The sequence below is a fragment of the Pagrus pagrus genome (assembly GCF_965226575.1).
Source record: "Pagrus pagrus genome assembly, chromosome: 18".
In the NCBI taxonomy this organism is placed as follows: domain Eukaryota; kingdom Metazoa; phylum Chordata; class Actinopteri; order Spariformes; family Sparidae; genus Pagrus; species Pagrus pagrus.
The window spans coordinates 194,183-217,950 of record NC_140202.1 but is presented as its reverse complement, the minus strand read 5'-3'; the positions used below and the strand labels follow the sequence as shown (position 1 = coordinate 217,950).

Here is a 23,768-nt window from a genome sequence, read left to right as displayed (position 1 = left end):
CACTTTAAATGTAAATATTTGTAAAATATTTACAATTAAAGGAACAGTGAAGGAAATGAATCCGAGCACTGACCATCACAACCAATAAATGTTACAAAACATATGCACAAAATAATCACAGAAAACTGCTATGTACAATATAATAGACTTTATTATTGTTAGCAAATTGATTAAATCAATAATACTTTCAATAAACACAAATCAATTACTCAACCAAAGCAGCTAAACTAGGAAACTAAACTAAGACAAACTCAAGCACAAATAACAAACAAGCATGGGTGGGTGTGTGTGTGTCTGTGTCAGAGACAAAGAAAGAGGAGCCAAGATGGCGGTTGTAGTCAAAGAAACAAAATGGCGGAGAGCCAAAATGGCTGTCACGCTCCCTTGGAGGGTGACGTCACGGAGTGTTTCGTTGAAAGGACTACAAAATGGCCGAACAGGAAATGGGAACTCACGTTCGTTCGACTACAAAAATGGCCGACACGTGACTTCTCCAAGTCACGCGTGGATACGAATTCAAAAGGACAATAGATTTTGCTGAATCATATGTCTGGAATTCCAAAAATGGTGCACGTGAATACGTCACCTAAAGCTAGTCAATTGAACGAACGCGCCAGATTTGAACAACGGCAATGGTTACACCACCGTTGGACTCGTGTGCACTTTGATTGCACATGAGAGGAATTTGTAGGGAAAGTGACCTACGGTCCCACAAAAGGTGGACGTGCTACCACAAGGCTTCTGTGTCTTAAGTCATAAAAGGGAGATATCACGAGACACAAATATCTTATGTTAACCCCTAATGTGTGTACATGTACATGTGGGTTAGTTAAAGAGAGGGGGAGAGAGAGAGAGAGAGAGAGAGACAAAGACAAAGGGCCAACGCCCTTAGCGGCGGCTAGGCTAAACACTCCCGCTCCACGGCGTGGAGGGGCTCAAATCAGCTCGTAATGAGCGAAAAGTGAAAGCAAATAACATGTTTTACAAGGTAAAACAAACAGCAATAAAAAGAGGGACACGGCGGTCCACAAACTCACAAACAATAATGTAGCTCACAAGCATACAATACACGCTAACCTATAGTATCTGCCCAGACACTAATTAAGCCTCACTTGTAATCGTGTCTTCCTTAATCCAGCTCGTTTCCTCGGCGTGGATTAAAGGCGGGTTGCAGTTTCTGCATTGGCTGTTGAGACAGCGTGGTCGACGGGCAATAACAAAACGGGCAAGAGCGGCCGTTTTCTGAGGAAAAATTAAAGTATCCTCCTTCTGCAGGCAGGTAAAGAGAGGCTGGTTACACAGCATCTTTTTCCGGATCCCGAGCGTGTTCGGTGAACACGGCGCATCCGACGAGATGAAAGACTGCGGCCTAGACGGGAAAAATTAGTCCAGACATCTGTAGGCCCCCTCCTGAGTAGTAGTTGCATATGGAAGCCGATGCTTCCCGCAACTCGTAACTCTGGGGCTACTAAGACTCCAAAAACCACGTAAAAACTTCTGCGTAAAAACTGAGTTGAAAAGGGTCTGCCGCTGTATTTATCTCCTCCGGTGTCGGTGGATGTGATGCGTTCAGGTGCGCACGCAGACAATGGGAGATGGGAGTTTCCAACCTGGGGGCTGTGACAAGCAGGCGCCACCTACTGGTGGTAAGAGTCGTTGCATTTTCCTTTGTTTATCAGGCTTTTATAGTGCAAGGAAGCCGGATCAAAGCATTGAGCTGCACGCGGGCCGATCCGACGTCAGAACCATGTGGCTGGTCCCAACAACACTATGTAACTGAAGACTGGAAACTGCAAGTGAAGTGTCTCGAAATAACATATGTTCCTGATGACCACACAGCCGTGGTGCTAGTTGAAGAGCTGAGGGAGTGCACACAAGAATGGGCTATCATGGAGGAGAAGGTGTCTTGTGTCACCACAGACAACTGGGCCAACATTGTCAATGCTATGAGGAACTTCGGTTGGCCATGGCTAATGTGGCAGTGAATAACAGCATAAAGAAAGAGAAAAAACAAACACCAACCGAGCCTTTGGTGTGTGCCATGCTTTTAATGGCGCATTTGTGCACAGTTGGCAGAGGTGAGTAGAACTCTGCAACACGCAAGAGGATCTTGAACTACCACAACATTCCCTGATAATGGTAAGAGAAATAATTAAAAAAATTACTACAACTAATTGGTCTTATTTAAACAAAGGTAATGTCTGATTGTTGCCAAAACAGGTGGGACATGTTGTTATTGAGGAGCCGCAATGGCCAATGAGCAACATGTGTAAACCACTTTTTGAAATAAAGATTTCAATTCAAAAAATCTAATTTTATTCAACCATAAAATGTATGTGTTTGATTAAAGAATTGTGCAACTCACTGGGGAATGAAAGAAATGAATAAAATGGTGCAGCAAGTCCTCAAACAAGCTCCAGCCATCAAAAGAGTTTTCGCTGCAGATAAGAGGCGGTGGTCCCTCCCAACTTGACCTGGCAAGACGTCAGTGTCCTTGAGGCATTGAATGCTGGTTGAAGCCAGTTGCTGATTTTATGGACATTTTGTCGGCGGAAAATTACATGACTGTATCCTCCCTCATTCCAATGCTTCATTATCTGAGAGACAGTGCTCTAAAAGTGGAAACAGATGATGCCAGCATGACAAGGGTCATCAAGGAGGAGGTTTTGGCGCAGCTGGACATAAAATATGACAATGACAAAACCATCCAGCTGATGCATAAAGCTACCTGGCTCAACCCCTGTTACAAGGGAGACCATGTCACTCCCACCAAGCTTGACTTCATCAAAACCAAACTCCACGTTAAGATGGTGGTGTTCTGATCTAATAAAAGTGCTGCTGGCCCAGCGGTTTGTGTGTGTGTGGAAAGTGAGGATGATAAAGGAGAGGAGAGAGCGCCTCAACAGCCAACGAAGAAAGCTGGGTGGCCTCTTAGGCAGAGTGAACCCTCCGCTTAGCTGAACACTGGAGCAGAGGGCGCAGACAGAGATGGACAGTAGGGGTGGGGGAAAAAATTGATTCACATAAGAATCGCGATTCTAATCATCCACGATTCTGAATCGATTCATAAACTTCAAAAATCTTTTTTTTTTTTTTTTTTTTTTTTTTTTTTTCTCTATTTTGAAAAATCACACAAAACACCAATTTGTGTTATTTGTGTACAGTTCATTTTTGTAACTTCTGGGAGAAAAAGGCAGCTGGCCTAAGCTTTTATTTAGGCAATTTTATTAATACAAGTTATTTCTTGTACAGTAAGTAAGTTTTTATTTGTTTAGCACAAATAAATGTTACCTTTTTTTAATGTTTGCCTTTGTGTGATTACATAATTGGAATCAGTTTGTTTAAAAATCACATTATCTTATACAAACTGTATTGTTTTGATGCCATAATTTGCCTTAACACACTATGCACTGTATCAATTTTTGAATCGAGAATCGGTTGAATCGAGAATCGATTCTGAATCGAAGCGGGACCCTAAGAATCGGAATCGAATCGTGAGACACCCAAAGATTCACACCCCTAATGGACAGTTATCTCAGTGAAGAAGTCATTGATGGTAATGAAGACCCACTGACTTGGTGGAAAGTGCACTAAAAGCACTTCCCTCTGATGTCAGGTAACAGAAAAGTGCACACTAAAGACACACTAAAAGCGGACCACAGACAATGACACAACGTAACCAAGTATATTGAATTAGCGTAACAGGGCAGGTTAAAAAATAATAAAAAAAAGTAAATGGGACATACAGACATTGTGCATTGACCATCAACAACTTCTTTTAATTTCAGAACACCTACCTTATGCCAACTCTGAGGGGTGACAGTCCTTTTTTGTGCTCTTTGGCAAGGGGAGGGAAGGCTTTTGAATCACAATGTTACAATGGTAGCTTGTTGTTCACTGTCAGCCATCAATGATGGACGTCCATCGGCCCAACCCTAGTTGTCAGTCAGATGTCATTAAGCTGATTTCATGCTGTTTAAAAACATTGAGTAATGTCAAGCATGTGGCTAAAAGGTCTAGACAAAAGTGACTGTATTACTTCCTGTGGTCTTTTTCATGTAGAAACAAGATAAGTTTGTAGTTTTGTTTGTTAGATGTAGTCTACCAGTACGGGCTTAGAGATTGATATCTGTTATACTCCCGGTTGTGTTAACTGATTAGGTTTGTCATTATTTTGTATATGTTGCAACCAAACAAAGTGCCTCAGATAATACAAAGCACTTCAGTTTCACATTAATCATGTGTTGCTCATGCAGGTCAGACACAACAAAGGCCACATCAGCTGCTGACTCTCTCTCTGTGGGGGTGTGTGTGTGTGTGTATGTGCGCGCGTGCGTGATCAGATCATTTAGAGCAAATCTTATGCAAAGTCATGTTCAATGTGAAGCATTTTGTGACTTACAGCTATTTTCCTCTCATGGAAGAATCTGATTTGTTTCTTGACGCACTCAACCACACACACGGGCATGCACACACCTCGTATGTAACCTTAAGTCAAGGAGTTGTGAGCGTTAAGGGCTTAGTTTTGGATCAGCTGCAAGAACAAAACACACACAAACACAATGGCATACATACACACAGATCCAGCTGTTCAGACGGGGCTGGGTGTTGACTTTCTCCTAATTAGATCCTCCCAATCTCCTGTGTGTGTGTGTGTGTGTGTGTGTGTGTGTGTGTGTGTGTGTCCCTCTCTCACACAGTGTGAGGTTATTTCACATCAAGTCAAATAACATTTTATTTGTATAGCCCAAATTCACAAATCACAGTTTGCCTCAGAGGACTTTACAGTCTGTACAGAGACGACACCCTCTGTCCTTCGACCCTCGATTCGAGTGAGGAAAAACTTGCCCCTCTCAGGTTATTTGAGAGTAGTGTTACCTTTTCATGTCTCCTTAACTGAAGATACTGTGTGTGACTGTGTGTATCCTTTGACTGGTTCAGTCTGACACAAAGACCGACTGCTTATGTTCCATGTGTCTATAGAAAAGAAAAAATGAGAAGACCGGAAAGAAGTGGAGTTACTGTGGAGGAAGGGATGAGCCTTCACTTGTCTCTCTGTTACTGTCAGTCTGTCTTTGAAAAGTCAAACTCTCTCCACCCTCTGAAAAAGAACATTGATAAACTAGTCTCTTAGTAAATAAATCAGTGCTAGTTTTACTTTGAAGAAATCAAAGTCAATCAAAATGCTAAGTCTCAGAAGAATTGTAGACTCGGTGTGATGAATCAGATCTCTTTAATACATGCAGCATGGAGAGAAGACCTGAAGTGTTCTCTCTAGTCTTCCAAATGTTTCTGCCTTAAATACAGTGGTTGCATACTTTACGACAGTCATGAATTACTTCTTCCCAAAACAATGACCCCCTGGTGTTTGTTTTGATCATGTCTTTCCCAGGGCAGTGACCATTTGCTGTTTTATTGAAATGTAAATGTCATCTTATCATCCTTCCTGTAAACACCTCAGACAGAGAGAATTGCCCTTCACGTGACTTTATGACCCTTACACCTAAGGAGGATTATCCCCTCCTCCTCTCACATCCTGATATAGTCTTTACAGTACATTTATTACTGAATGGAAAACTATTTAATTTCTCACACTGTGCACTGAGATGTGAGATATAAGCAAAATTTGGCTGTTTTGACTTCTGACAAGAACATAATAATTTTAGTCCTCTTTGTTTGCCAGTCAGTGGAATTTTCAGACCAACTTTCCAGATTTTAGTTGTAGTTTAGATGGAACATGAGCCCATTGGCCAAGGAATTAAGGCTTTTCTTGTGGCTTTGCAGATAATGCCATTTAAGGACTGTTTATGGGACCATTCATAAAAACAGGTTAGGCTATTTCTAATAACTCCCAAACAGGCATAAAAGCGTATTTTTTTCACTCTTCCTACCAGTGTTGTGAAAAATGACCACAAGGCATAGGCATACTTGGGTGAAAGAAAAGATACCGTATTAAACTATTACTCTGGTAAAAGTGAAATTTACCCCTACAAATAGTACTTGATTAAAATAGATTCTTTACTATGGTGGCGGGATCAGCGAGAGTGAAAATTTTGGGTGTCCTACCTATCCCAGACCTTCAGTCTGCAAAATTTACAGCCAAGAGACTTTACTAAAAATCAGGGTAACGAAGGCTGCTAAAACTATGACGCTTGGTTGTGATTTGGACAAATTATGCCAGCACGAGATTTTATTATTACCTTTAATTCTTGAATGAAAATGCAGTCCATTTTTCTCCATTACTGTGTCATCACCATGGATCTATAATCAAGTTTAAAACTAATATTTATTTTTTTATTTTTAACAGATTTAGTGGATTGTGTAGCCTACACAGAAGTATATCCCGCTTTAGACCACTGAGTCACCAGTTTGCTAAACAGTGGTGAGACTGTTTGGGCAGAGGAAACATTCCTGATGTTACCTGTTTAAGCCCATTGAGATGTGCTTCGGATCATGTGCGCTTGAGTTTAAGGTCACGAACTGATGGCCGGACATTCTCCTTCAGGATTTTCTGGTAGAGAGCAGAATTCATGGTTCCATCAAGTACGGCAAGTCGTCCAGGTCCTGAAGCAGCAAAGCAGCCCCAGACCATCACACCACCAGCACCATGTTTGACTGTCGGTATGATGTTCTTTTTCTGAAATGCTGTTAGTTTTACGCCAGATGTAACGGGACGCACACCCTCCAAAAAGTTCCACTTTTGCCTCGTCAGTTCACAGAATATTTTCCCAAAAGTCTTACGGGTTATCAACAAGATGTTTTATGGCAAATGTGAGACGGGCCTTTGTGTTCTTTTTGGTCGGCAGTGGTTTTCGCCTTGGATCTTTCCCATGGATGCCATTTTTGCCCAGTCTCTTTCTTATTGTTGAATCATGAACACTGACCTTAAAGGATAAGTACCGTTTTTTACAACCTGGACCTTATTTCTGGCAAAACATATGGTCATTTACTCACCCAGATAACTTTGGTGTCATTCGGCGTCGTTCGGACGAAATTAGATCCAGTGTAGCGGCGATATATCCATATAATGGGAGAGACGGGGCAGCGACACACAGCCTCTATATAACGCATCATCTGCCACGAAACTAGTTCATTTCATCAATATTTTGTTATGAAATGCTAGCGCTATTCCCCTCTGAGTCCGGGCTCGTCCGTTATCAACATCCGGGGTCAAACTAGCAGTAGCAGCTACAGGTAAACAAGCCGCGCTGTCGCGGGTGCGCGCGCAGCTCAGAGACGACATCTTCCAGGTCAGAGGTAGTAGATCAGCCTACAGACCCCGGATGTTGACAATAGACGAGCCCGGACTCAGAGGCTAATAGCGCTAGCATTTCATAACAAAATATTGATGAAATGAACTAGTTTCGTGGCAGATAATGCGTTATATAGAGGCTGTGTGTCGCTGCCCCGTCTCTCCCATTATATGGATATATCGCCGCTACACTGGATCTAATTTCGTCCGAACAACGCCGAATGACACCAAAGTTATCTGGGTGAGTAAATGACCATATGTTTTGCCAGAAATAAGGTCCAGGTTGTAAAAAACGGTACTTATCCTTTAACTGAGGCAAGTGAGGCCTGCAGTGCTTTAGATGTTGTTCTGGGTCACAAAAGATTGAGACCTCCTGGAAGAGTTGTCGATGCACTCCTGGAGTAACTTTGGTAGGCCGACCACTCCTGGAAAGTTTCACCACTGTTCCATGTTTTCTCCATTTGTGGATAATGGCTCTCACTGTGGTTCGCTGAAGTCCCAAAGCCTTAGATATGGCTTTGTAACCCTTTCCTGACTGATAGATGTCAATGACTTTGTTTCTCATCTGTTCTTGAATTTCTTTGGATCAGGGCATGATGTGTTGCTTTTTGAGATCTTTTAGCTTACTTCATGTTGTCAGACAGGTTCTATTTAAGTGATTTCTTGATTCTACAGGTCTGGCAGTAATCAGGCCTGGGTGGATCTGGTCGAATTGAACTCAGCTTTCCAAACAATGTGGTTAATCACAGTTAATTCGTGATTTAACAAGGGGGGCAATTACTTTGTCACATAGGGCCATCTTGGTTTGGATAGCTTTTTTCCCTTAATAAATGAAATCATCATTTAAAAACTGCTTTTTCTATTTACTCAGGTTATCTTTGTCTGATATTAAAATTTGTTTGATGATCTGAAACATTTAAGTGTGACAAAAAAGCAAAAACAAAAGAAATCTGTAAGGGTGTTTCACTCGGCCTAGGGTTGCCAAAGCATGACATAAAACAATGGCCAAAGAGTGTATTTACAACAATAGTCATTTATTTACAAAAGAAAGTGCAACTATACAGAGTGTGAGTGAAAATATATGTACAGTGTTGAAGCCTCTGTTCAGGGTGAGCTCAGGCCAAAACAAACAAAAACCCAATCTAATCTTCCGACCGGCAACCTACCTGAACCCTATGAACGAAAAGGAACAAAAAGACATTTACTAAACCTACCTCCCTAACCTAACCAAAAACAGGAGAAAAACAGGGAGTAAAGAAAAGGCAGCTCACCCCTACTGCTTCTTGTCTAATGTTAAACAGGCTTGCTCTGGAAATAAGCACAGAGCGCTCTATCACTTAACTAAACGCTCTCTAGGTCTCAACAAGATACTAATTTTATCAAGCACAAATCCAAGTTTACAAATGAAGAGGATGCTGTTCGCTGGTAGCAATCTCCGCTCTCTAGTACTAGCCAATCCCCAGCTGCCACGTCACTGGCTCTTGGCCAACGCGGTGCGGAATCTGCTGCGTGGAGATCATCTTTGGAGGGAGACAGAAGCTCTCACTCAGTCTGGAACCTAAACACACAATTAAAAGCACAACACAATGCAAAATACGGCTGGAGCCGTAACAAAGGGGGCAAATCCTTTTTCACAGCACTGTATGTGATGTTTGGCTGCATAAATAAATGTGGCATGATGTAACTAAAGGAAAATAGTTCAGAGCTTTTGGTGAAGAAGAAAGATTTGATTTGGATTTATAAAGCTGTGGAAGTGGTGAAAAAGTTGTGGAACACAGCAGCGTGCAGCGCAGTCAGATCAGCTGTTAGCTGTCACCTTTTTATTGATCTGGGATGAGAAATGTGAGCCCAGTGTTTAAGTGGGCCATGGATTTAGGCCGTGTGTGTGCGTGTGTCTATATTGGTCATATAGCAGGCTTTGTCAATCCCTTGTCAGTTTTAAGTGTTAGATTGGACTGGTGATGTTGCTGCAGGCGAATATCTATATATCTGACACACACTCAAACTAGGGCTGCACAATTAATTGAATTTGAATCACAATTACGATTTTGGGTGCCACAATTAAATTAAGATCATCGTCGCGATATTAACATTTAAAAAGCGGGCTCTGTTGCATATCAAATCAAGCACTTTCTCAACCCAATAGTCAGCCAACCACCAGGGGGCGAACGGAAGGTTAGGGCTTCATTAAGCTGCCTAAATAGCAAGCGAGCGCACCCTGCAGCAGCGGCAGCCTCAAATTATATTCAACAGTGTGACACCCCGTCCTGACATATAGCGACGCAACAGCGACGTGAGCGAGCGAGGAAAAGTGATTAGAATGTGTACTTTTCAATCAGCCTGTCCTGACGTGCCGCGAGCGATATCGCTCCGTGCAGCGATGTCGCTCAACCCTGAAAAAATCGCTCACTCTGTCTCTATCTGGACGACATTTCGCGGCGGTGTCCCGCCCCTAACACTTCTACTTCTAACTTCTTAAACTCCTCTTTTCAGAGTTGTGTCTGCACCACAGGCCAACACAACTAACTTATTCAACCACCTGAAAAAACACCACAAACCCAAATATGATGAATGCATGAAGGCCGAAGCTAACGCTGGTCCACTAAATCCCCGTCCGTGTCCAGCGCCAACCCAGACAACCCAGGCACTTTATGATTGCACTCTGCAATGGCATATTTATTTTTTGCCCTTTGTATTGGGTACATTTTATTTTATTATTTATGATTTATTATTATTTTAAGTTTCAATTTGAAGCCTTGTTTACATACGGTTTGTTTAAATAAATAAAAGATATGTTTTCCCTAACATAATGAATAATCGTGATTAATAATCGTGATTTCAATATTGATAAAAATAATCGTGATTATCATTTTGGCCATAATCGTGCAGCCCTAACTCAAACTAACTCACACACCCACATAGCAAAGTCAGAAAGAGCGTGAAATACATTTAGACAATTATAATTGGTGACATACACCTTACTCATACTGTCTTAGTATTTAATTTGTGCACTGACATATACTGCTGCTTGCACCAAAAATGAAATATGCACCAGTTATATATAACACACGTGTTGCAGGTCACGTGATATTACCTGGAGAGCAGAGCGTAAGTCTATCCGTCTCATCTGTAATAAACAGCCAGCTAGTTAGCACTGACCTTCGCCATTGTGTATGTCCTGTCACAGTCCTGTTTATAAGACTTTCTGGGGTGTAATTAGAGCTGCAAAGATTGAGCAATTAATGGATTAGTTGTCAACTATTACATTAACTGCTGACTATTTTGATAATGAATTAATTGGTTTGAGTCATTTTTATGAAAACAAATTATCTGATAACAGCTCCTATAATGTTAATATTTTCTGGTTTCTTTCCTCCTCTGACAGTAAACTGAATATCTTTGAGTTGTGGACAAAACAAGACATTTGAGGACCTCATCTGATTATAATATCGATGGACCATGGCACTGTAATATTGGGCTTTTACAAATAAAGATAGACAAGGGACCTGGTTTGCAGGACCTGCTGTGACTGCTGCATGCTATGCGGGGTCGAAGTGAAGTCTGAACAAGTGAGTCTTGAGTCTTTTGTGGAAGATGGTGAGTGACTCTGCTGCCCTAACATTGGTGGGGAGTTCGTTCCACTACTGGGGCGCCAGAGCAGAGAAGAGTCGCAACTTCGCTGAGCGGCCTTTGTTTGCTCTTAGCAATGCGGTACCAGCCGGCCAGCTGATGTAGTAGAGTGAAGTGCTCGCGCTGGGGCGTGTTGTCTGACCAGTGTTTGGAGGTAGATGGGTGCAGTTCCTTTGACGGCCTTGAAGGCCAGCACCATGGTCTTGAATCGGATGTGGGCCGCAACAGGAAACCAGTGGAGGTCAGGGAGGAGGGTGGTCACATGGGAGAATTTGGGTAGATTGAGGCGCGCTGCGGTGTTCTGGATACGTTGCAACGGTTTAGTCGCAGAGGCTGGGAGTCCAGCCAAGAGTGAGTTGCAGTAGTCCAGGCGGGCGATGACCAGTGTTTGCAGGATTGGGCCACCGCGGTGATGTTGGGGGTGAAGGATAGTCCATTGTCAACGATTACGCCCAGGTTCCTTGCAGTCGATGAAGGCGATACTGTGACGTCCTCGACAGTGACTGACAGGTCCATGTGAGGGCAGTCTTTCCCTGGGATAAAGAGGAGTTCAGTTTTACTAAGGTTGAGCTTGAGATGATGCGCAGTTGTCCAAGCGGAGATGTCTGCCAGACATTCAGAGATGTGCGTTGCAACGTGGGTATTGGAGGATGGGGGGAAAAGAGAGGAACAGTTTTCGTGTCGTCAGCATAACAGTGGTAAGAGAATCCATGTGATGTGATTGCAGAGCCTAGTGATCTAGTGTATAGTGAAAACAGAAGTGGTCCTAGTACTGAGACCTGAGGGATACCAGTTTCCATAAAGCAGGGTTTGGACAAGGAGCCATTCCACATGACCTGAAAGGTGTGATTTGTCAGGTATGTGAACCAGGTTAGAGCAGATTCAGTATAAATACAGTAAACTAGTATACTAGTGATAAATATCTACTTCCAATATGTGATACATAATCCAGGTCACGCTTTGTTATGCAGTCTGCCCTTGAATAAAGGTATACACAGTCATTGCCTGAGTTTAAAGTGTGTTTTGAAGATGTAGATTTTGCGAGAGTTTAGTATCAGTGACCGGTAACATTGACCCATAACTGACATCTGATTTAAAAGTCTGTCAAATTAATTTGCTTAATTTGCGTAATTTGCTTAATTTAGAGGGCTATAAGTGCTTTGACATTGTGGTCATTACAACAACTACTGTTACACAACAGATTTGTGGGGGCAGCATTGAATATGGAGCTGAAGGTGATGTCATGTTACAACAGCCAAAGACATGGTCCTCTGGGAAGGCACATCTCCATCTCTTCCATATTTTGAACTTTACAATGTTCTCTACCACTATTAGGCATAAGCAAATTTCCTCTGCATCAAACAGACTTGTGGCTCTAAATTGTTCACACCTGACAGTCATCACAAGGAGATGAGGATGGACACATCTAAAGATATTTTTGCATGCTTGCGTATAATGTTGCAAGACTATCCATTAAATATGCATATTTTTTTAAATTATAAAGCTTATTTAAGTACTTACAGTATACATTGTAAAGTGTAGTAGGTGTGTCTGCAGTCACACCCCTTTTTATTGATGGCACATCCCCTAACCTACAAACTGATTACTTGATTACTCATTTTACCTACTGATTATGCAAAGCTGAAAAATCAAAGCTGTAAATAAACTACTGTATATTATACTCTCAAAGCCTGTTAAATTTTATGTGAATTGTCAGAGCATAGGCTATTTTTAGACATGCTAGTGTTCACAGTCTGTTGTACTGTTAATGTTTGCAAGTTTTTATATTAAAATCATCATTAAGCACAAAGCACAGCCCTGTCAGGGGTTCAGTTTTGTTGTGTGGCTAGAGTTTGTGTGTGTAGCTTAGAGTGATAAAAGTTAGCCAAATCTGATGGTGTAGATCTGAGCCAGAAAAGTCTGATATGTCCTAAAATTACCTATAATGAAACCGTTTGCCTCAGTTAACCGTTTCCAAAAATCAACATGACTTTTTCTCTGGTGCCACCATTGTACTGTTTGGCCACACATTAAAAATGTTGGCCCCCTTGTGGTAAGAATCTAAGAAGAGCAAAGTTGTTCATCTTTTAATTAGATTTTCTGGTTCAAGAAGTATTTTTAAAATTTAACCAACAGTATCAGACACTCATAGTGATGGACTGGGAAAACCAAGAACATCTCATGCAAAAATGTATCTCACTTGCTATTTGAAAGTATATTTAGTATTAAATCAACATTAAGTAGAAATTGACATTTTGTGGGATTTGGCGCCCTCCACAGTTTGAGGGCAACACCACTGACATTAATACAAATCCCAGGTCAGTCACAATTTGTCAGACATAATGTAGGTGCTAACTATAGACAAAACTCATTACATCATAAGTGTTATGTCTTGAAAACTACTAAAATAAACATTTATATAACACTGTGATCCTACACTCTCAATGTTGTTACATAGTGCAAAAACAAGTGATGGGGGAGTGGCTGGGACAGAGACACCATTCACCCTAATACAAGACACTGTACCATCAAAATGATTTTGAAGCTGTTATTTTAAGGTAAAAAAGTAATAATAAAAATTTTTGCTTTAAAGTGACTCAAGGACCTCAGTTTGTATTGATTCTAGCGCCCCTACGATCTGTTGTAAAGGTCTTTCTGCTGGTGGTGCATGCATTTGTATGGGAGCGAGTGACAGAGGCCGTAGGGTGGGTCGCGATGAGGTAATGTATTTATATTTCATTTTATATGTGATATATGTGATCGGACCCGAGCACAGGCAATAATAATATATTATGTAAAAATAGCAGTTTTTTCGCTGATGGTCTCGTTTTACTGTCACAGGTCATTTATAATCATCGGAGGAATCACGAGACTGTTTCATAAACTCTTAGTTGGTAGTGGTTGTCATTGACCTCATGTGCAATGTGTACTGATGAAACACACAAAAACTTCTTGGCAAAACTTACCGATGGCTTGTTACAGCCGAGTTCCCTCTCTGCCTTAAAGACATCTGGTAGCCAGACCACATGTTTTATTCACACTGTACTCTGTGTGTGTGTGTGTGTGTGTGTGTGTGAGAGAGAGTGTGTGTGAGAGAGTGTGTGAGAGAGTGTGTGAGTGCGGGTTACTGGTTGGGTCTCTCATTACCTCCTGGTGTATAGGCCGGTGTAACAGTATCTGCAGGTATTGCGCAACCTCTAGGGTGTCCGTGCAGCCCTGCTGTAACTGTGGTGAAAGCTGATATTGTGTTTATTTGCCTGGTTAGCAGGTGACACTCTAGACCAGAGCCCTACATTTCTTTAAGTTGTGACAGCGGCCAACATACAGTATATATATTATATGTGAATGGGTTTTTCCAATCAGTAGTCACTATGGAAACATCACCAGTTTTGATATCTTTGTCTAGTGTGTGTGTGTGAGAGAGAAATTCTGTGCAGGTGTGTTTTGTGTTTTTGAGTGTATTATTCCAGCCAGCCCTTCCCTGCTGACAGTCACTTCCCTTATCCCAAAACACCCAGAACACACAAACCGACACACACACTCCTATTAGTACATTTCCCTTCTCTATGGCCAGAAGTCATCAACATGTCTCCTCCCATGTGTCCTTTCTCAAAACGTAGTCTTCCTATGCCACCTTATTCCCCTGTCATGTTTCCTCATCTCAAACAACTCGCTTTTTATCAAAACATGAAATATGTCAGCAAGACACCACACCACTGCCTGTCTTGGGCACCTCTCTTTGTGATTGCATTTGATTCACTAGAGTAAATTGATTTATAGTTTTTATTTGTCTCTTAGCCCATCTGGAAAGTCAGTGTTTTGGGAGACTGGAGTGGATACCCACACACACACACGCACACACGCACACACACAGGCTTTGTTGCAGGCAGAGTGTTTCCTGTACACTGCTTGCCTACGCACACATGTAGGCACAAGTCTGGGTCAGTAGGTAGCTGGACTTGAAATGAAACAAAGTTCAGCAGCCCCAGTAAACTTCTTCCACACTTTGTGTCTCACTCTGTTTCTAAACTACTAGTTAAAAAACTTTTTGTCTTCTTCTGTGTTCATTATTATGCTGGTGATGATTTCAAACTGTACTTAACAGAAGTCACGTGTCAGGCCAACAGTGGGCAAAGTCCTGTGAAGTCTGGTTTGATTTTCTGTCACCTTCCTGTATGCTATAAGGTACAACTTGTGAATGATCTACCTGCTATCAAGTTGACACTGTTAACTTTAGAAATGCTTATATATAAATGTCAGAGAGAGGTTTTGGACTTCTGGTATGGTGGTGCGCTAGGTGGATGGTTGTCTCGCACCTCCGTAAAATTTTGACGAATTTCCTACAATAAACTAAACTAGTTGTCACCAAGAGTAAGCGGAAGGTTTGCTAAAAATACCTTGATGGCAGCTTCGCAAGGCAGGGGTAAAGGTCATGGCAAATCTTCACAGCCTAAAATAGATTTACTCCGGCTAAACAGAGTGTTGCTGTGATGGAGGTTTAAAGGTAGACTGGCTTCTCTGGGTTGTAATCGCGAAGTGTGCGTCTGTTAGAACACAGTCTATGTTCCCCCAAGACTTAAAGGATGAAGCAGGAAACAGTCGATCCCTTTTATGGCGCTTTAATCCAGTGTAAACGGTGTACACTTACAGAAGTGATGCATTTGTGTGGTTAAGGGGTGTGGTTCTGGAATAAACCAAAAAAAAATAACAGCCATCAATAAACAGCTCACAATATGCTTGACCATAGCACACAATCCGAAATAATAATCTAGTTGTCATTAGCATGAAAATATATAAAACATCATATACAGAAGTAATATACATGATATAGTACCACATATATATGTAACTGACAACAAAAGAAATAGTCAGTGGCATTAATATAACATAAGCGGTGATAGCTAACACTGCTAGAAATACACACTTAAAGGAATAGTTCACTCTAGAACGAAATTCAGTCATTATCGACTCACCCTCATGCTGATGAGAAGTCTGGTGTAGTTTCTTATTCCTCAAAGTGCAGCTGGAGACCCGCGGGGGTACCCTCCGTCAGCATCCATATAACGAGCGTAAATGAAATAATGGTGTGTATCTATCACGAGTCTCATTGATCTTGTCTGGCACGGCTTCCGTAGAACAATCAACTGTGAGGGAGACTCGCGTGAACGCGCCTCCAGGCAAATATAGTATAGTGACTGTTACTGCTAGAAACATGTGCTAAATGACGTCGTTTCGAGTAAACTCTGGATGTCGCCACTTCAGGACACTTGGATTGCAGCGGACGAGCAGTATGGAGGAATATGACAAAGTTTTTGTGTAGTTTTTTGGACCTTTCCGTCTCGGACGCCATTTACGCTCGTTATATGGATTATTGCTGCTGGAGGGTACCCCCGCGGGTCTCCAGTGAACGTTCTAGAGCAGTGGTTCTCAACCGGGGGGGTGCGGACACTCTCCCGGGGGGGGCGCAAGTACGCTACAGGATGGGAGAAAAAAAAAAATTATTAAATAAAAAAAAAAAATCTGAAAAAAAAAAATCACGAAAATCACCCTCCATGTCGAAATGTTTTGTCAAACACCACAAGCGATAAATCTAGCGACTTTAACTGGTGTTCTTGGAGACTTTTGTGGTGTTTGGAGACACTGACTTTAAAGCAGGTATTGCTCTGCAGTCACTGGCCCTGATTAGGAATGAGCGGGCCTTGATAAATGCGGAGGCTGGAACACTAGATTAACTTTTCCGAGATGGAGATCGGCATCCTGACATCCCCTAACCCTCCCCAGAGCGCGTGCCCTCTGCCCCCGGTGCTGCGCCCAGACCAGACATCATCACGGCAGAGGTCCTGGACAGACACATAGAAATATGCAGTTTATTGGCCTCAGTTGTCGGCGCATTTGAGACAATAAATAACACATTAAAATCAATGAAACTCTAAATAAGCCTTAGGCTAATAAAATGTTAAAATGACTAAATGTTGTCCATTGTCTGTGTTTAGTATGCCTTTAGCCAATTCCACCTACAATACTTCACGTTACTGATTAAATAGCATTTGCAAGAGTTTGAAGTATACTTTACGTGTTTAAAGCGATGAATGAGGTCCTGTCTCCTCCGTATAGCCCCCTGTGGAGGCTGTGCTGCCCGCGGCTCCATGGGCATTGGCTCATCTGGCTGCTCTGGCACATCAAAAGCACTCCATTCACTAATGCGACGTTGTACAAAACTTAACAGGTCAAAATAATATCGCACACTTTCTCTGTGCTTTACAGCAGCGTTCCCCCTGCAGGTCCGAGACAGAGCCACCTGCCCTTCAGCGACCCGAAGCAGCTCCACTGTGACCCGTGTGTGTGCGCGCACTATTGAATCTGCGTTCCTGCTAATTTCTTCCATAACTTATTTCTGACTTTAGCTTCACTTAATGGGCAATACATTATTGCTGGGGACTTTAATTGTACACTCGACCCCAACAAAGACAGATCAACACATTCAGACTCATCCCACAGTAAAAGCAGAGCAATTATTCATCAGTTCATTAAGGATCGAAATCTGAGGGACATCTGGAGAGATAGGAACAATGGCAATGTATTCTTGCTTCTCCAAAACTCATCACACGTATTCACGAATTGACTATTTTCTAGTTTCAGCCAGCTTAATAGGTAAAATCAAGGACTGTAATAATGACAGCATTCTAATTTCAGACCACGCCAGAAATAACCTGGTTTATGTGGATCCAGGACAGCTATGTGATCCCCCCAAATGGACATTTCAACATAAATGGCTCCAGGACCCAGATCTAATAACTTTTCTTGGAAAACAAATGGATGAATATTTTATAATTAATACATATGAGACATCAGCATGCACTAAGTGGGAGGCTTTCAAAGCATTCCTCAGATGCCAGATAATTACTTTTTCTAGCTCTAAATCTAAAAAAAAGCCAAACATAAAACTGCGTTAAAAGAGGCAAAAATTTAAATTATGGAGGATATTTACTTTAAAAATCCCTGTTCTTCCCTGAAGATTCTTCAAGACCTTTTATTATTGAGAGCTCAGTACAATGAAATTTCGGCTTCCAAGGCCGCTGCTAACCTTTTAAAACTTAAACAAACTATCTTTGATCAAGGAAAAAAAGCAGGCAAGATTTTAGCTTGGCGCTTAAAACAACTTCAGATTGAAAGATCTATTACCAATCTCAAAAATGAGAATTGGGAATTCATCACAGACCCGGTGGCCATAAATGATAAATTTAGGGACTTTTATGAAAGACTCTACAGCTCTTAAGTAATTGGAGGGCTAGCAGACCAGAGCTCACTGGCATCATTAGATAGTCTCGTCTTCCCCAAATTAGAGGAATGTGAAGGGTCAGTATTGGGGGCAAGCTTGACAGTGGAAGAAATCTCGGCAGCAATAAAATGCATGAATTCTGGAAAAACAGCAGGCCCAGATGGCCTGCCCATAGATATCTACAAAAAATTTGAATCAAAAAATTTGAACTCCCCTTTTGGAAATGTTTTTAGAATCCCTTCAAAATGGGATACTTCCTCCCTCCCTGAGAGGTGCTCTGATTACTCTTCTCCCGAAACTGGGTAAAGCTAAGGATAAGTGTGAAAATATGAGATCAGCCTCCTGAATTCAGACTTGAAGATTTTATGTAAAATTCTGGCAAAAAGACTAGAACCTATACTACCAGGTCTAATATTGGCAGATCAAAATGGTTTTATGATCGGACGTCACGGTTTTCATAATATGAGAAGGTCTTGAACATCTTACATAACCTGAGGGGGGCTTCGGACACAGCTTTCTTAGCATTAGATGCTGAGAAAGCCTTTGATAGGGTGGAGATGACTTATTTATTCGAGGTTCTTGGATGCTTTGGCCAGGGGGAGGGTTTTTGTAATTGGGTTAAATTTTTGTACAAGGATCCTTTGTACAAAAGATCACGGGTATAGGCATCAGAGAATCTGAGAATCATTCTTTTCCTTAGAAATTTGGATAAATCTACTCCATCCCTCCTGAACCTAATTAAAATATTTGGCAAATTGTCTGGCTATAAAATTAATAATTCCAAATCTTCCATAATGCTTCTCAACTCAAGGGAGAGGTCGGATCCATCCACTCATGTCTGCCATTTTAGAACAGTGGATTCCTTTACTTACTTGGTATTCAAATTGTTCCTAAACTGGAAAATCTATAAAAAGCTAACTACAGCCCAATGTTGGCATCTATATCCAAATCAATCGCAGGATGGTCGGTCTTCCTATCCCTCTGATTGGAAGAATTAATATACTTAAAATGAACATTCTCCCCAAACTTTTATATTTATTTCAGAATATCCCCCTGCTGCCTCCTTCAGACTTTTTCCCCAGAATGAAAAAAAATTTCAATAAGTTTATATGGAATAATAAACACCCTAGGATTCGTCTGTCTCTTTTATATCTACCCTACCATAGAGGACGTTACAGTGCCCTAATTTGCTGTGGTACTTTTGGGCAATACAGCTAAGAATGTTTATGTTTTACTTCACCACAGACGGACCCTTGTCATGGAAGGATATCGAATCATACTCCCTAAATCTCCTATTCCCCACTTATCTATACTCAGATGAACCTAAAAAACTCAAAATATTGTGTTCCAATCCTACAGTTAAAAACATGATTGGAGTCTGGCAAGAAGTTAGGAAATACTTAAAAGACCCCCCCCCCCCCTTTCTTACTTCAGCCCAATCTGGGGCAACAACTTTTTCAGACCAGGGAGAGCTGATGCTGGTTTCAAATTGTGGGCAGATAGAGGGGTAAAACAAGTAAAAGATATTTATGGTAACGATGGGAATATTTTAACCTTTGAGGAGTTGATTAAAAAATATAACATCCCTCGCAAAAAATTTTTTTAGATATCTTCAGCTAAGGAATTTTATCAAAACAAACCCAAACCCATTATATGTTTTGCCCCCCACTAACAATACTGGAGAAAATCCTTACAAAAATCCTTTTGGAAAGGGTATCATCTCTGAATTTTATGATTTACTGAAAGACTTCTCTCCTGATTCTTCTGAATCTAAATTTAATGCATGGAAAACAGATCTACAGGAGGAACTATCATTGGAACATTGGCGTAACGCATGTAAAGCAGCCCAGACAGGGTCAGGTAATACACACCTAACCCACAGATTCCACCTGATACGTGTCCGCTGCGCTACCCGCAGATTCCACTGGATACGGTACGGCTGCGTTACGGCTACACCACGGCAGCGGAGCTAATCTGTAGCACTCTAGTGTATGTGTTAACTTCCACCAGGTCCGCTGCGCTGTGTGTCTGCTGCGTCCCAGCTCCGGCAGTCCGCAGCCCTGCGGAGCAGATACGCAGGATTCAGTCGAATTCAGCACATAGCAGACAGGAAGTCAGACATGAAACAACAACATGACATCCGGTTAATTTTCAAAATAGAACACTCCGTGTTGTTGCCAGCACAAAAACCTCAAAAAAGAGACAAATACAAGCTCTTCTTCTAATCCTTCGGTCGGGAACACTTTGTGTTGTTGTGTTTATAACACATACCTATAACTGTGGTCGTGCGTGATTATGTAATTATCGTGGGAATTCCTCGGTTTCATAACTCCAGCTGTCCGGCGGAGCTGCGCCATGGCGGACTCAATACGCAGCTGGTGGGGGTTGCAGGACGAGGACGGCGGAGCAAAACCGCAAAATTAAACACATTTGATTTGAATATCCCAGACACCTGCAATAGATGTGGGGTAACTAAGGGCACTTTATTTCACTGGGACAATGATTTGTCACGCCTGATGGACGGGCCTGGAACAATATAGGTGCACCCTCTGCACGACCCAGTTTCTTCTTCTCCTGTTCTCTGGACTATATGATAATGTACCTTCTGTGGACTCATGATTAGGTGCCTTCATTGGGGAGGCCCCCTGACCGCCATGTTTTTGTTTCATTTTGTTGGTACGGTTGTCTGGAGCAAGTGTGTATAGTATGAAAATTTGTTCTGACGGTGTATGTTTGTACACTTCGGTACCATTTTACACACTTCTCTGGTGTTATTTGTTCTTATATGTCTTTTTTATAAAATGAAAATCCAATAAAGATATTGTTAAAAAAAAAAGAGAGAGGTTTTGGTCCTGATTTCATTCAATGTTTAGCTTTTTAAAAAAAACATTTTTTAAGTACTACCAACAGATGCATTTCTTATATTATCAGCTTAATTTAGCTTTTCACAAATGTTTAGGCATATAAATTGGCCTACAAGGAAATTGTAATACAGAAATGATATATTGGAGGTACTTTAGAAACAGTATCTCCATCACATATTAGTCAAAAGAGAGCACCTTTTTAAAAAAAAAAAAAAGTAAAATGTGCCACTCGGTACATTCAAGATTCTGTTATTTAAGATTCAATAGTTAATTGCTCTATCAACTTTAAAGTTGATTTGGGATTTGTTTCAGTGTGCTCAACAATAGTAATCATGTAACTGAAAAACAGCAAATATACAACCTTACAGTACATACAGAAGGTGTCCACAAAAACACTGTTACAATTGTAGTGAGCAGCATCATATCACCATAGCACGACACCCATCTTACATTTTTACAAGTATGTATCTTGATCACAATTCTCTAGTAGGCTAATCAAGGTCAAATAATTATTTTTAAGGTTATTTTTGTGCATGTTAACTTTATTGGACAGTGATAGTGAAGAAGCAGACTATGGCTGCAGTGATTAATCAGTAAATCAATTAGCTGTCATTAATAAAGAATAAATTAATTACTATTTAATAATCGATTTATTGACTTGGGCAAGAACATTTTTTTTTTTTGCTGTTTTATGTCTTTATTTCTGTAGGACAGATTAGAGATGACAGGAAATGGGATGGGGGGTGGCATGCAGCAAAGGGCCACAGGTCGGACTCAAAAAAACCTGGGCCGCTGCAGCGATGACTCTACCAACTGAGCTACCGGGGCGCCTGAAAAAGTCAAAATTCTGTAATTCCATCTTCTTACGTGTTAACATTTCCTGGTTTCTTTCCTCCTCTACGACAGTAAACCAGGGGTCTCAAACTCAAATTAGCTTGGGACCTCTGCTGGTATTGTCATCTCGTAGGAGGGCCACTACAGCGTTCAAGTACTACAAAAAGGCACAATATTTCTGAGAATTTTGTTTTTACTTCCATTATTAACATATTAATATAAAAATGCAAACAGCAGTTTGAATACATTATATAAGTTTGTAGCAGTTGCAGTGCAGATCTTTTTCCCTACTCTTAAATAACTTATTGAAACCTTGCACTGAACTTACAAATGAAAAACATTTGTACTTTATTTCTTGCCAGACACCCGGCAGCACTTCTGCTCATATTTTCTTTATACTGTATTTAACAAGAAAAATGCGTGCACAGAAGTCAACATCTGTATGCACGGCGGAAGTGGCCTGGGGGTCAGCAGTTTGAGACCCCTGCAGTAAACTGAATATCTTAGGGTAGTGGACTAAACAAGACATTTGAGGATGTTACAATTAATCGAGAAAGTAATGAACCATTGCAGCCCTATAGAAGACAGGACATGGGGAGACGGAGGGGTTTTGTCCCTGGCTGGAATCAAATCAACAACGTAAACATCCAGCCACCAAGGCACTCCAAAATTGAGGGATCCCTTTGAAATGTTTGAAATTAGTTTTGAAATTCTCAAATTGGTGTAGCACCCTCAACAACCAAGTATCTGTCAGACTATAATATACTTTTTTTTGGTGCTGTTTGATATGAATGTACTGATATTTTGTTTTGTGACAAGAACCCACCTTAATGCTTTTGTTGCCCCCAGTTGGCTACTGATGGGCATTTTCCTAGTGCTACTCCAGTGTTCATCAGTAACACCACCTCACCCTTTTTGCACAGTTATCATTATAACCATAGCATTGATGTATTTGTTTTTAGCTTTCTTCCCCACCAATACACCCAACCTCCTCTTCTCCACTACAGGAGACCTTACAGCAGTTGATAGTCATGCCCCTTCCCAACATCCTCTGCATCGCCAAGGATCCATTATCAGGTAGCACACACTCCCATACATCACACACCCTTACCTTACCAGTGTTGTAAAAAGTACCCAAAAGTCAAACTTGAGTAAAAATTTTGTGTTAAAATATTACCTTGGTGAAAGTGAAAGTCACCAATACAAATAATACCTGAGTAAAAGTCTTCAAGTAAAAGTAGTAAAGTAAAAAATTAAATATATTTACAAATGTGTATATACTGTCTAGTTTGGAATGACTTATTGGCCTCTCAATCAGTGTTTTTCCATCCAGTTGCCGATAAAATACATTGATGTAAAAATCCACTACTTTGGCTCTGATGCAGCATGCAATCTGCAAGCTTTGTGTGTCTCTGTGTGTGCAAAAACTCACTTGTGGCCATTCAGTGAACATATACAGTATATTATTAACTCTTTGTTTGGGTGGCTACCATTCTATTTATGTCATTACTTTCACCAAAGTGATACTGTGATAAGTCCACTTTGAGAAAATCACTGTGGCAAATGCATTAGTGCAAAGTAGAAGTGTCAATATTGGTGGTGTGTTTGCAGAGTTAAAAAACTTTGCTTTTGCTGTTAAATTGAATAACCTTTTTGTTATTTTTTTCAAACATTATGTTCAAAGACTAGCTGATATTTACAATACGTCTCTGTGTTTTGTTGTCTCTAGCTAAGAGCATGGAGGATCTAAAAAGACTTCTGCTGCTGATACTAGGCTGCGCTGTCCAGGTAACACACACATGCTCACGCACACACGCCCAAACACAGCAGCTCACTGTACTGCCCAGTCTCTCCCAGGAAGTGTATTTCTGTCTGTTTAGTTTTGCATGTCTGAGCATAACCCTTAATT

The 23,768-nt window shown here is 41.2% G+C and overlaps 1 protein-coding gene across 8 annotated transcripts in view; it reads left to right on the top strand.

Annotated features, from left to right (window-relative positions):
• The window catches only part of ccdc88c (coiled-coil domain containing 88C), a 96,912-nt gene that overhangs the window by 31,784 nt on the left and 41,360 nt on the right, over window positions 1-23,768 (top strand). For 7 of the 8 annotated variants that reach the window (XM_084380430.1, XM_084380433.1, XM_084380431.1 and 4 more), the window contains 2 exons: window positions 22,867-22,936; window positions 23,589-23,647. In XM_084380430.1, the coding sequence (XP_084236556.1) occupies window positions 22,867-22,936; window positions 23,589-23,647 (129 nt within the window). Of the gene's footprint in view, window positions 1-6,505; window positions 6,622-22,866; window positions 22,937-23,588; window positions 23,648-23,768 lie in introns of all 8 variants that reach the window. The other variant, XM_084380434.1, reaches the window with a different exon arrangement.